This window comes from Mobula hypostoma, chromosome 1 (genome assembly GCF_963921235.1).
Source record: "Mobula hypostoma chromosome 1, sMobHyp1.1, whole genome shotgun sequence".
Classification (NCBI taxonomy): Eukaryota; Metazoa; Chordata; class Chondrichthyes; order Myliobatiformes; family Myliobatidae; genus Mobula; species Mobula hypostoma.
Genome location: NC_086097.1, coordinates 226,889,502 through 226,904,382, shown reverse-complemented (window position 1 = coordinate 226,904,382; position 14,881 = coordinate 226,889,502). Strand labels below are relative to the sequence as shown.

The window sequence follows — 14,881 nt, the reverse complement described above, 5'->3', positions numbered from 1 at the left end:
AATATGTTCTTGTCAATAATATAAAATTGCTTTCTATAATATTCAGGATACCAGATGCAGAATCACTGAATTATTGCAACACAGGAGAGCATTCTGCCCACTGAGCTCACACTTGTGCCTCAATTAATAATTCTCACAGGGTCATACCTTTGCTCATACGCCATTGGCCTGTAAATTATTTTTCCCCTCAGTGCCTATCTGTTACCTTTTTGAAAGCCCTGAATGTATTTGTTTTCCTCGTCTTCAGCATATTTCAGATCATATCTTATCTGTAGGAAATAGTAGATACACAAGGGAAAACTATAGACTCTTTCTACAAACCTTTGAAACAACGCCTGCATCTGATCCGTAAACTTGTTTTTGACAAATTTATTTTCAAATGTCATCTCCAATCTCCAAAAAAAGTTCCCAATAAACTTTCCAATCCTCAAAAGAATGGTTGTCAATTACTTTACAAAACATAAGGTCCTTCTTTATCAGGAACTTAAGAAAGGACTTCAGGTTAGTAAAAAATGTAAGAAAATGTAAAGCACACGTGGAATTTTTGGCGTATATGTATCTGAATGGCTTCTAGTTTTCCTTCTATAAGTTTTAAATACTCCAACTAGAAAGCCGCTTATTCCCCTCTTCAATGAAAACCACAGTACCCAAGCATAGACAAATTGGAAATATTAATATGTTAGTCACTCTCTTCTGCACCAACTACCCCATACACAAAAAATGATTATTGGACTCAGTGGAATAGTTATTTTATGTGCAATTATTTTCAAACCAGATATAGAATTAAGTGCATTAAATCCAAGACCAGCAATGTTCAACACATCACTTACAGACAGAAATCTATGAAACTAAAGGCAAAGAAATTATACAGTTTGAAATATAAATTATGAAGTTTGAGCAATTTATTAGCTCCAGTGCTTAGCATGAACAAATTAAGAAGAAGAAGAAGATCTTTATTGTCATTGTTGTGGAGCAATGAAACATAGTTTAGCAGCTCAACGTTTTGCAGCATGACAAAGAATATACACATAAAATAAACTCTAAAACCTCAGGAGTGCAGTCCAAAATTAATAATATATGGATGGGGTGGGGTAGGACTATTGCACACCTGCCATTCCTGAAAGTGTGGTGCATTTAGCTGCCGCCGTCTTAGGAGGGAGGCAGGAGAAGGAACGGGGTGTTATACATTTCACTGCTTGTGGGTAGAAGCTGTTAAGGAGACTCTTTGTTTTCGTCCTTAATGCTCTGTATCTCTTCCCAGAAGGTAGAGGGGAAAACAGGTGATGTCCAGGATGAGTGGGATCCTTGGAAATAAAAGTAGCCTTCTTTTGAAGTCTGCCAGTATAAATGTCTCTGAGGGAGGGTAATGCTGTGCCAATAACCCGCTCTGCTACCCTCACCACCCACTGCAATGCTTTGTTCCCAAGAAAGCATCAAAATGTGAAATCTTTGGTATTATATTAGGGGTAAGAATAGAAATTGTTGGTCTGAAAGTTCAAACTGCTATGGCATGGATATTTTGTACATGTCTATCTATGTTTAAAGGAATCATTCACACTCTACCCAGTAACATTACCCAGACTACAATAACCAAGGATCAAGCATCAATTACTTCAACAGAGCCCACCAAGCATTTTCAAATTATCAGACCTGAATTTCAAAGGCTAAGAAATAAGAATATACGTGTAATCTTACAGTTAATAGTTGGTCATCTCTCCGCAGTCTGGTATCCAGATTCGCAATCTTTTCATTTGCTTCTTTTTCAAGATCTTCGATTGTCTGAACCAAGACTTTGTTTTGGTCACCAAGATCATTTACATAAGACTGAAGAATCCTTACCTTCATCTACAAACAAAACCAAATCAGTTAAACCAGACACTTCAGACCACTTAATTTTTGCCACGATGATTACCACCAAGCTTACTTCAACCTGAAGGCCAGAGCAGGTTGAACAACGTTATCCTTCAACTGAAATCCAAGTTGTGACTGATATCAGAGAACATAAGAAATTTTGCCCAATTTTCAAGTCAAATCAAGCATGATTCATTTTAGTATGTAAAGTTTTCTCGCTCGTGCTTTCAGGAAGCTCTTCAAACTCATTTGAATTCTACCTTTACATGTACATCCTCTCAGTCTGCATTATGCTCATGAGCAGTGCCACAGAAAAGAGGGATCTGGGAATACAGATCCATAATTCCTTCAAAGTGGATAGAGTAGATAGGGTTATAGAGAAAGCTTTTGGCACAATGGCCTTCATTTATCATTGTACTGAGTCCAGGAAATGGGATATTACGTTGAAATTGAATAAGACATTGATGAGGCCTAACTTGGAGTATTGTGTGCAGTTTTTGGTCACCTAACTACAGGAAAGAGGTAAATAGGATTGAAGGAGTGCTGAGAAAATTTGCAAGGACTTTGTCCAAATTTGGGGACTAATGCTATATGGAAAGGGTGAATAGGTTAGGATTTTATTGCCTGGAATGGGAGAGGAGATTAGATTAAGGTATACAAAATTATATGAGGTACTGATAGGGTAAATGCTAACAGGCTTTTTTCCGCCACAGTTGGGTGAAACTACAACTAAAGGTCATGGGTTCAGGGTGAAAGGTGGAATGTTTATGAGGAACATGAAGGGGAATTTCTTCACTTACAGGATGGTGAGAATGTGGAACAAGCTGTCAGTGCAAGTGGTAGATGTGGGTTCGATTTGAACATTTAAGAGAAATTTGGATCGGTACATGAATGGGAGCTATATAGATGGCTATGGTCCAGGTGCAGGACAAAGGGACTAGGTAGATGAATGGTTTAGCACATCTGTTGCAGTAGTCCAGGCAGATTGAGATCTTTATCCTGGATTATACCATCGCTTTTACAATTGTCACGTGCTATCATCTGGTAGTTTTAATGAGGAATCCACAAGGTGTCACCAAGTGTGCTGAACAACACAGAATTTAATTTCTTGTAAATAAAATAAATGTGAAAAAGTCCTTTCAAATACAATGATGCTATATGCTCAATTTTTTTTCAATTATGTAATTGTTTTATAGAACATAACCACCTTCAAATCAAACTATTTATATAAGCAATTCTCTGAATAATTCTATATTATGACACAAAAAGTACGAACATGACAGAGCAAATCAAACAGAATTTAAACTTGTAAGGAAATTATATTCATAAGACTTTGAACTCAATGGCAAACACCTTCCCTGTAAGAAAGGAAGTCTAAAAAGGGGAAGTCTTGTTACACTGGACTTCCAAAATAGCATCTGCAGAAGTCCATTAGCAATTCTGCACAGGTTTAACTGTCAATGTCCATCCTTGTAAGAGTGGAGGGAGGTCAACAAAAGTTTGAAATTCCTTTTGAAAAAACACCACTGCAATTTCCCTTCACTGTCTTTATATACACCAGTTGTCAGTGAGCTACTTCAGTAAGTAAATACAAATGAACTGCAGAAAGATACCAAAACAATATTAAGGATACAGTATTTATTTATGAAGTAAATTGTTCCTTCCACTACTTACTTCATATTGAAAATTCTAAAATACCAAAGAAACATAGAAAACCTACAACACAATACAGACCCTTCGGCCCACAATGCTGTGCCGAACATGTACTTACTTTAGAAATTACCTCGGGTCACCCACAGCCCTCTATTTTTCTAAGACACTACAGATGCTAAAAACACTGGACAGCAAATTTTTTCAAAAGGGTTGCTTTCCTTGGAGTTTTTTTTTGGCTACAATAGACTACTTGAAGCTGATCACAACTATAATTTTAGACTACTTGTATAATGTAGGAATTTGGAGAAACAAAAAATTAACTTTTATTGAATATGTTTAATTGTATAACGGTGCTGATGCTTTGCAATAGTTCAACTAAGCCAAGAATGTTTTGCTGATGATTTTCATTTGTACTCAGTGACTGAGGCTACGTCCACACTACGCCGGATAATTCTGAAAATGCCGGTTTCAAGTAAAAACGACAGGCGTCCACACTAAGCATTTTTCAAAGTATCTCTGTCCACATTAGACGGATATTTGGGCGAATCTCCTCCTACTGGGCAAGCGCAGGACACACAGAAAACAAGTGAAGAGGAAATGGTATACTTGGTGCGCGTTTGTCCAGTTACAGAGTAGAAAAACTTAAAAGGAATTGCTCTTGGCTGTAGCGCAGGAGGACTTAAAACCAAAAAAAAAACAAATACTGGAGCATATGGAGGCAACCGACAGGGAATTCACGGACAGTATGACCCAGCTTACGACGAACATTGAAAAACTGACTAACTCTGTTGCATTAATAAAGCACCTTGTTAAATGTATAAAACATGACTGCATCAGTGTTATCTTGTATGTCCATACAACGTTACACGAGGTTGTTACACATTTATTGTCAGAGAAGTACTTGCATAAATAGGTAAACTACCTTGGTTCTTGGTTCTTGGTTCTTGATCCTTCAAAATATTCCGCATGGAATTTAAACTGGAGTTGACAGAGGGTGTTTCCTGCCTTAACTTCATACAAGCAAGGACAGAAAACAGGGCAAAGTGAGTATACTTACTTATTCAATAAGCTATGGGTCGAAGTATTTGGTGAGAACATTTCTAACTCTTCTGGTTTCAGTCTCCTTGCTGTCTGTTCTGAAATTGTTAGGTTCTGCGAAGCGCAGAATCAAATATCGCTGTGATGATTGTATGCTCTAAACAATAAGGTAGCAATAATAATAATAAGAAGAAGAAGAAGAAGAAGAAAACAATGAAATGCTGCGCTGCTGCCATTTGTTCTGGCATGTCATGACAGCAGTTTTAAAAAGCTCCAGTTACCCCGTACACACTGCAACGGATATTAGGCGTTTTCAGATTTATTCACTTTGGAGACCATTTCTGAAAATCTCCGTTTTTGGGTGCTAAAGACGCTGTTTCAGTGTGGACGAAAGGTCAAAACGAAGAGAAAAAACTTCGTTTTCAAAATTATCTGGCGTAGTGTGGACGTAGCCTGAGGCTTCTTACTCAAGGGCCAAATACAATCAGCTAGCATTGATGGATTCCAATTGGCCTGATACTATTTCTCTATGACCGCAATGTCCTGTTGAAACCTTTCACTTGCTTGTCACTGACAGCGCCAAGATTTGCAGGAAGTCTAAATGGGGACGCAGAAATGAATCTTTAGTGGCAACTTGCACATCATGGTTTTGTATGCTTGAAGCATGTCAACCAGCTTGGTGCTCTGTAGTTGCCAAGGAAGTTTTCAACATCCCTAAATGCTTTCCATGCGATTTTCTCCAGTCCCACAAGAGGTTCTTCAAATTGCCAGTCATTGATGACTCGTTTGACTCGTGGGCCAACAAAAATGTCTTCCTTAATCTTACCATCAGTTATTCTAAGAAACATCTGTTTCAAATATCAAAATCCTTCATGGAAAATTAGAGCTTTTCTAAACCCTGCAGCATACACCCTGCCTAACTGGACAAGATAGAAAAGTTTGCAGCTTACGTTGTCGGCAACATTTTAATTTACTTGAATTATGAATAAAAATAACAAATATAGGGATTTCAAAACATGCTGCATGATAGGGAAATTTCATGATGATTGTAATGAACAACCCAAAATCTGTAAGATACACCCAAATGTAAAATCTTTGTTCTCCAGTGAAATCAGAAATAAAACAGAGAATGCTGGAAAACTTTGTTGGTCAGCAGTTCTTCAGTGCTGTTCGAGTGAACCTAGTTTAGGAAATAGATTATAGACTACCATACTCAGAGTTTGGCAATTTCAGTAAACAGTATTCCAGAATTTTCATTGTTTTAGTTTAGAATTCCGCCATCTAGATGATTTTCTTTTTTAACTTCAAATATTAATTCTACTTCTCAGATTTGCAGCTTTCTTAGATCATAAATTTTCTGCATGCTCCTTCCTTCTTATTTTCACAGTATCTTGAAACCAAATCAAATCCAACTTGAAATGTTAATTCTATTTCTCTGCAGGGATGCTGACTGACCTGCTAAGAATTTTTAATATTTTCCATTTCTATTTCACCAAAGGGAAAAGAGAAATTATGTTTTAGAAAGTCATATTAGGAACATCCAACACACAGTAAATTGACACCAAGCGCCTACGGTGCACTGCTACGGTGACACTGTAATTTCCTTTGGGATCAATAAAGTATCTTTGTATCTATGCTCTCTCCTCACTACTGCCATTAGGAAGGTACAGAAGCCTCAGGTATATATATCAAGGTTCAGGAACGGTTATTACCCCTCAACCATCAGGTTCCTGAACCAACAGGGATAACTTCACTCAACCCTACGCTAAGCTGATTCAATAATCTATGGACGCATTTTCAAGGACTATCTAATTATCACTATCAAATTCATTTTTTTCATATTTGTTGCATACTTATTTATTATTTTGATTTTTTTTGTATTTACAGTTTGCTGTCTTTTATACATTGGTTGTGTCTTCCATTTTTGCTGTGTGTTGTTTTTCATTGATTCTATTGTACTTCTTGAATTCCCACAAGAAAAGTAAATCTCAAGATGGTACATGGTGACATATACATACTTTGATAATAAATTTGCTTTGAATTTTTTGAACTTCAAAAATAGCTCTCTTAGATCAGCTAGTAGTCCTGGCCTACGCATGGGAGATGGAATGCTCTCTATCTGTTTCCAAATCTATCCCGCAACTGCTACAACAGTCCTAACAAAATAAACACAGCAGGTCCAGAAACTGATATACCTGGTTAACTTTATACACCCTTTGTGATTTACCCTAATCAAAGTGTGTACGCTTCAGTATGGGGTGGAGAATGAATAGTCCTTCATAGAAAAGTGGATTTGTAACTTCAATCACATCAAAGCATAAGCCTAAGTCTGAAGCCTTCCCATCCTTGGTTCAATGAAAATTCAAATGAGCAGTTACTAATACAAGACTAATTTGAAACATAATGACAATGCATGTTAAGTTGCAGAAATGCCCCACAGCACCAGGTTCTGGAACAGTTGTTCGTCTTCAATCATCAGGCTGTTGAACCAATGGGGATCATCTCACTCAACTTCACTCGCCCCATCACTCAACTGTTCCCAAAACCTATGGACTCATTTTCAAGGACTCTTCATCTCATATTCTTGGTATTTATTACATTTTTTTCTTTTATATTTGTAGTTTGTTGTCTTTTACACACTATTAGAGGAGAAGATGGCAGCCCGACGCAGCGCGCAGTGGCCCCTCCGGTGATGGATATCTGTTATCTGTCAAGTAGGGTGCCATGCACAATCCTGATTTGATGGAGACAGTCGTGAGAGCACAGAGGAACATCTGGTGAAACTTCTGAAATGCCTGCTTCGCTGCCACTGCTACTGTGTGATCCGGAATCTCCGGAGAAGGCCCCGAGTCCTCGGCTTTGCTTGTTGCTCGGCGGCCGGGGCGGGGTTGAAACGCTTGGCAGAGATGGTGCTCGGTGTCGGAGGCTCGAAGTTTTCGGACAGACTCAGAGACAGCTGTGGTCGGGTGCTTCCAGGGTGCTGCATCAGCAAGTTTGCAGCACTGGAGGTTCAGGGCACGGAGTTTCTCCCTTCTACCGTCTGCGTGAGATGATAGGCCTTAGGACTTTGAGACTTTTTTTTACCGTGCCCATGGTCTGCTCTTTATCAAATTACAGTACTGCTTTGCACTGTTGTAACTATATGTTATAATTATGTGGTTTTTGTCAGTTTTAGTCTTGGTCTGTCCTGTGTTTCTATGATATCATACTGGAGGAACATTGTATCATTTCTTAATGCATGCATTTCTAAATGACAATAAACGAGGACCAAGTGTCCTCGTAATCTAATCTAATCTAATCTATTGTTTGTCTATCCTGTTGGGTGCAGTCTTTCGTTGATTCAATTATGCTTCATGAACTTACTGAAAATGCCCACAAGGAAACAAATCTCAGGGTTCAGGTTGTTTATGGTGACATTAACTGTATGTACTTTGATAATAAATTTACTTTGAACTTAGAAACTATATACTGAGTTAGGGGATTTAAAAATTAATGGATCAGCTAACGGCTTTGAAGCTTTGCCTCATCCAGTCATGAACTGCAATGGAATCAAGAAACTAATGGGAACAAGTAGCTTCATGATTAGTGATAACAGAGCCTGCACAAGTACAGAAGACTGAAGCATTTGCTACTATTTTCAGAAAACATACAAAGTTGCAGGTTTTTAAATTCATTTTTTTGAGGGGGGGGGTAGATTGACAACATTTATCAGCTATCCCCAAATGTCCTTGAGTCACTTGCAGTCTTTCTAGGGTGTGTACACCCATGGTGTTACTGAGTAGCCTGAAAAAAGATTATTCAGTTTAAATCCACTTTCTAGTTCTGGGCCATAGCTTGCAAATCACAGCATTTTTTTTTGCTGCAATACATAGAGGTACCAACTTGAGAAGGGGCGGTGCTGGATCTCCTGTTAGGGAATGAGATAGGTCAGGTGACGGTGGATTGTGTTGGGGAGCACTTCGGGTCCAGTGATCATAATGCTATTAGTTTCAATATAATTATGGAGAAGGATAGGTCTGGGCCCAGGGTTGAGATTTTTGATTGAAGAAAGGCTAACTCTGAAGAAATGCGAAAGGATTTAGGAGGAGGGGATTGGGACAATTTGTTTTATGGAAAGAATGTAATAGAGAAATGGAGGTCATTTAAAGGTGAAATTTTAAGAGTACAGAATGTTTATGTTCCTGTTAGGTTGAAAGGAAGGTTAAAAGTTTGAGAGAGCCATGGTTTTCAAGGGATATTGGAAACTTGGTTCGGAAAAAGAGAGATATCTACAATAAATATAGGCAGCATGGAGTAAATGAGGTGCTCGAGGAATGTAAAGAATGTAAAAAGAATCTTAAGAAAGAAATTAGAAAAGCTAAAAGAAGATATGAGGTTGCTTTGGCAAGTAAGGTGAAATTAAATCCCAAGGGTTTCTACCATTATATTAATAGCAAAAGAATAGTGAGGGATAAAATTGGTCCCTTAGAGAATCAGAGTGGACAGCTATGTGTGGAGCCAAAAGAGATGGGGGAAATTCTGAACAATTTCTTTTCTTCGGTATTCAGTAAGGATATTGAATTGTGTAAGATAAGGGAAACAGGTAGGGAAGTTATGGAAACTGTGATGATTAAAGAAAGGGAAGTACTGAAGCCTTTAAGGAATATAAAAGTGGATAAGTCTCCGGCTTTTGACAGGATATTCCCTAAGACCTTGAGGGAAGTTAGTGTGGAAATAGCAGGGGCTCTGACAGAAATATTTCAAATGTCATTAGAAACGGGCATGGTGCCGGAGGATTGGTATATTTCTCATGTTGTTCCATTGTTTAAAAAGGGTTCTAAGAGTAAACCTAGCAATTATCAGCCTGTGAGTTTGACGTCAGCAGTGGGTAAATTGATGGAAAGTATTCTTAGAGATGGTATATATAATTATCTGGATAGACAGGGTCTGATTAGGAACAGTCAACATGGATTTGTGCATGGAAGATCATGTTTGACAAATCTTATTGAATGTTTTGAAGAGGTTACTAGGAAAGCTGACGAGGGTAAAGTGGTGGATGTTGTCTATGTGGACTTCAGTAAGGCCTTTGACAAGGTCCCAACAGAAGGTTGGTTAGGAAGGTTCAAACGTTAGGTATTAATATTGAAGTAGTAAAATGGATTCAGCAGTGGCTGGATGGGAGACACCAGAGAGTGGTGGTGGATATCTGTTTGTCAGATTGGAGGCCAGTGACTAGTGGTGTGCCTCAGGGATCTGTACTGGGAACAATGTTATTTGTCATATACATTAATGATCTGGATGATGGGGTGGTAAATTGGATGAGTAAGTATGCAGATGATACTAAGATAGGTGGAGTTGTGGATAATGAAGTAGGTTTTCAAAGCTTGCAGAGAGAGTTAGGCCAGTTAGAAGAGTGGCCTGAAAGATGGCAGATGGAGTTTAACGCGATAAATGTGAGGTGCTACATTTTGGTAGGACTAATCAAAATAGGACATACATGGTAAATGGTAGGGCATTGAAGAATGCAGTAGAACCGAGGGATCTAGGAATAATGGTGCATAGTTCTCTGAAGGTGGAATCTCATGCGGATAGGGTGGTGAAGAAAGCTTTTGGTATGCTGGCCTTTATAAATCAGAGCATTGAGTATAGGAGTTGGGATGTAATATTGAAATTGTACAAGGCACCGGTGAGTATTGTGTGCAGTTTTGGTCACCGAATTATAGGAAAGATGTCAACAAAATAGAGACAGTGCAGAGAAGATTTACTAGAATGTTACCTGGGTTTCATCACCCAAGTTACAGAGAAAGGTTGAACAAGTTGGGTCTTTATTCTTTGGAACGTAGAAGGTTGAGAGGGGGACTTGACAGAGGTATTTAAAATTATGAGGGGGATAGATAGAGTTGACGTGGATAGGCTTTTTCCATTGAGAGTGGGGGAGATTCAAACAAGAGGATATGAGTTGAGAGTTAAAGGGCAAAAGTTTAGGGGTAACATGAGGAAGAACTTCTTTACTCAGAGAGTAGTAGCTGTGTGGAACGAGCTTCCAGCAGAAGTGGTTGAGGCAGGTTCGATGTTGTCATTTAAAGTTAAATTGGACAGCTATATGGACAGGAAAGGAATGGAGGGTTATGGGCTGAGTGCAGGTCGGTGGGACTAGGTGAGAGTAAGAGTTCGGCACGGACTAGAAGGGCTGAGATGGCCCGTTTCCGTTCTGTAATTGTTGTATGGTTATTGCAGGTACATATTCCAAAAAAAATGTAATGATGGCTTTCGTCAACCATCCCGTGATGGCCTGAGCTTGTTTACCCAGGGGTGAAGGCAGCTGAGGGATGACCTAAAAAGAATAAGAGGCAGAGGTAGTCAAAATCATTCTCCTATCACAAGTGTATCAAAAACATGAGGACACAGTTTTAAATTAAGGGGTAGGAAATTTAAAGGAGACCTTGGGGGCAAGTTGCTTTCCCAAAAAAAACACAAACAGTTGATATCTGGAATGTGATGCCAGAGGAATCAGACACAAATAATACATACAAGAAATTTAGACATGCACATAAATAAGGTATAGAAGGAGATGGTCCTAACGTGGGAATAGCAGATTAGTGTTGATGGACAAAATGGTTTATTTCTGTGCTTCACAACTCTTTGACTTAATAGCTATAAGCAACATTCCAAATTGTCCTCTAACATGTTTATTACAATTGACATATACCGGTAATTGCTTTTCCTATGTCTCTGCTAATAAAAGAAAATATTCTGCTTTTCTTCTTAACCATCTTTAATGTCTGTTTTGCCAACTTCCAGAATCTCTCCCATGGGATATGAAAATGCCACTCCTTTGTATCCTACCAACAATATACCTGGAGAAACTGTTTTCCAGTCACAAAAACAATTGTAAAATATTAGAGTTCACTTCTTACCACTTGTCATTTCCTTTGAGCTTCTTACATTTTTGGTAATCTGCCACATAAGATCTTTTCAAAAGCTTGGCTAAAGTACTTGCAGGCTATATCAAGAACACTGCACCTCAATAACCTAATCTATGTCATCAAAATAATAGTCCCTCACAACCACTGCAGTTAGGCTATTAATTACTCAGACTTCCTTATACAGTATCCTTTCTGTGAATAATGGCACAAAATCAGCACATCTCCAGCACCATTCACATGCCCAAACACCATTGGGAAATGACAGATCCTCCCTTGCATTTCTTAGCAGTTCTGAATAAATTGCCAAACTTGGATGAAACATATCTGATTTGAAAGATGCAAACCCCCTTAATTTCTCTCCTCTTATATGTATATAATATCTCTTCAAACTACAGCATCTCCATTGTCTTTGTGATATAAAAAGAAAAAGGTAATGGCAGATTGGTGGTTTTATAACAATTTATTGATTTGTTTGCATGGGGGTGGGGGAAGGGAACTTTATTTACATGACAACAAAGCTTTGATTTTACTTCTGATTTGTTAGGATACAGACAGCTATCAGTCTCGGACAAAGACAAAAGTCACAACAGATTTAAATTTCAGAGATTTAGCCAGGAGACAATCATTGAATCTACAAACTGATATTTGTACTGTATAAGATTTCAGCAGAATGGCGGAAGATTGATTAAAGCAAGTAAACCTGCAGAGCTGAAAATGGGCATTCTTAGTAACATTTTGGATATAAATTACATGCAAACCCCGACACTTAATTGTAACAATCATAGGCAACAGATTTTTGTTATGCAAGTCACTATTAAATTTAAATAATGGTGAAAGAAGGTGCAGATTTTGATTGTAGCTGAATAAAATGATTTTTAATCGAATTTTAATGAAAGAAATTGCTTGTTGATTGACACCCAACTGATAAGTACACAACTACAAGTCAGATCTTGACAAAAGTAGACTGGCAGCACTTACTTGCAGGTTAGTCTACATCCAACAAATGACGGTTATGCAAAAATACAATAAACCTGATTTTGATTCTGATGAAATTAGGAGTTCAGGATCTAGTGTTCCCATTAAGGTGCAAGGTAAGAACAACAAGTCTAAGGAATACTGGGTATCAAGGATGAATAGTAATAAATTTTAAAAGTAAGCTAATGCCAAGTATTGAGAACTGAAAAAGGGAAGGGCTGCCAGAGTATAGGAAGTACTGTGGGGGTACACTACTTTGAAGAGAAATTTGGGTGACAAACAGAAACCAATAAATAACACTAGCAAAAAAAAACGGAGTAAAATCCATTTCGCAACTGTATTGAGGCAAGAGAGTAATTAAGATTAACAGAGCCAGAGAACATAGATATGGCCTTACATGAATATGAAAGACATCATAATTGAAGAAATCAGGCCACAAGACATTGAAATTACAGAACAATCTATTACTAAAAGGGTACTAGAGTCTAAGCAGAGTGAATAGGTGGCTAAATGTACAGAACCTGATCAGATCTATACCAGTTGCGACAGGAGGCAAGAGGAGTAATTGATAGGGCTTTTACAAAGATTTTTAAATTTTGGCTAGCGGTATCAAGGTATCAGACAACAGGAGGTCAGCAAATGTGATAGCTTTATTCAAGAAGGGCAGTAGGAATAAGGTAGCAATTACAGATCTCGGAGTCTGACGTCAGTGATAAGAAAATTATTGGACAAATTTCGAAAGGACTCAATTCGAAGGTTCACTTTTTAACCAAAGTATACAGCTCTGAAATTCTTCAATTCTCCAGTTAGCCATGAAACCAAGGACGGAAAGAAAAGAAAGGCAGTACGATCATCAACCCCCAAGTCCCACCTCCCCGCAAAAAAGCAAACAAAAACAGGACAGGAACATCAATCCCCAAACCCTTCCTTTTGCACAAAAACCAAGCAAAACAAATCAGGCACATCAGTCCCAAAATCTCTCCTTCCACACAAAAAAATGAGCAAAACAAATCAGGTACATCAACCCCCAAATCCACTTCCCCACACAAAAAACAAACAAAAACAGAACAGGCACATTAACCCTCAAATCTCTCCGCCCACACAAAAAAATGGAACAAATCAGTCACATCGACCCCCCAAAATAAATCTGAGGGTTTGCAAATCTGGGAGCTGCTAGAGTTCCTCCAGCATTTTGTTTGCATTGCTTTGGATTTCCAGCATCTGCAGATTTTCTCATGTTTGCAGTCTTTTATGTCTCCTTTCAGATGGTCAGCATAGCATCTTATCTCATAGTCATAGTCACAGTCATACTTTATTGATCCTGGGGGAAACTGGTTTTCGTTACAGTTGCACCTTAAATAATAAATAGTAATAGAACCATAAATAGTTAAATAGTAATATGTAAATTATGCCAGTAAATTATGAAATAAGTCCAGGACCAGCCTATTGGCTCAGGGTGTCTGACCCTCCAAGGGAGGAGTTGTAAAGTTTGATGGCCACAGGCAGGAATGACTTCCTATGACGCTCTGTGCTGCATCTCGGTGGAATGAGTCTCTGGCTGAATGTACTCCTGTGCCCACCCAGTACATTATGTAGTGGATGGGAGACATTGACCAAGATGGCATGCAACTTAGACAGCATCCTCTTTTCAGACACCACCGTCAGAAAGTCCAGTTCCATCCCTACAATATCACTGGCGTTACGAATGAGTTTGTTGATTCTGTTGGTGTCTGCTACCCTCAGCCTGCTGCCCCAGCACACAACAGCAAACATGATAGCACTGGTCACCACAGACTCGTAGAACATCCTCAGCATCGTCCAGCAGATGTTAAAGGACCTCAGGAAATAGAGACAGCTCTGACCCTTCTTGTAGACAGCCTCAGTGTTCTTAGACCAGTCCAGTTTATTGTCAATTCGTATCCCCAGGTATTTGTAATCCTCCACCATGTCCACACTGACCCCCTAGCACACTGACCCACTGGATGGAAACAGGGGTCACCGGTACCTTAGCTGTCCTCAGGTCTACCACCAGTTCCTTAGTATTTTTCACACTAAGCTGCAGATAATTCTGCTCACACCATGTGACAAAGTTTCCTACCATAGCCCTGTACTGAACCTCATCTCCCTTACTGATGCATCCAACTATGGCAGAGTCATCAGAAAACTTCTGAAGATGACAAGACTCTGTGCAGTAGTTGAAGTCCGAGGTGTAAATGGTGAAGAGAAAGGGAGACAAGACAGTCCCCTGTGGAGCCCCAGTGCTGCTGATCACTCTGTCGGACACACAGTGTTGCAAGCACACGTACTGTGATCTGCCAGTCAGGTAGTCAAGAATCCATGACACCAGGGAAGCATCCACCTACATCGCTGTCAGCTTCTCCCCCAGCAGAGCAGGGTGGATGGTGTTGAATGCACTGGAGAAGTCAGAAAACATGACCCTCACAGTGCTCGCTGGCTTG

At 39.0% G+C, this 14,881-nt stretch overlaps 1 protein-coding gene across 1 annotated transcript in view; it reads right to left on the bottom strand.

Annotated features, from left to right (window-relative positions):
* The window catches only part of LOC134349574 (paramyosin), a 674,039-nt gene that overhangs the window by 655,803 nt on the left and 3,355 nt on the right, over positions 1-14,881 (bottom strand). Inside the window, exon 2 of the mRNA XM_063054149.1 lies at positions 1,696-1,845. Within this exon, the coding sequence (XP_062910219.1) occupies positions 1,696-1,845 (150 nt within the window). The remainder of the gene's footprint in view (positions 1-1,695; positions 1,846-14,881) is intronic.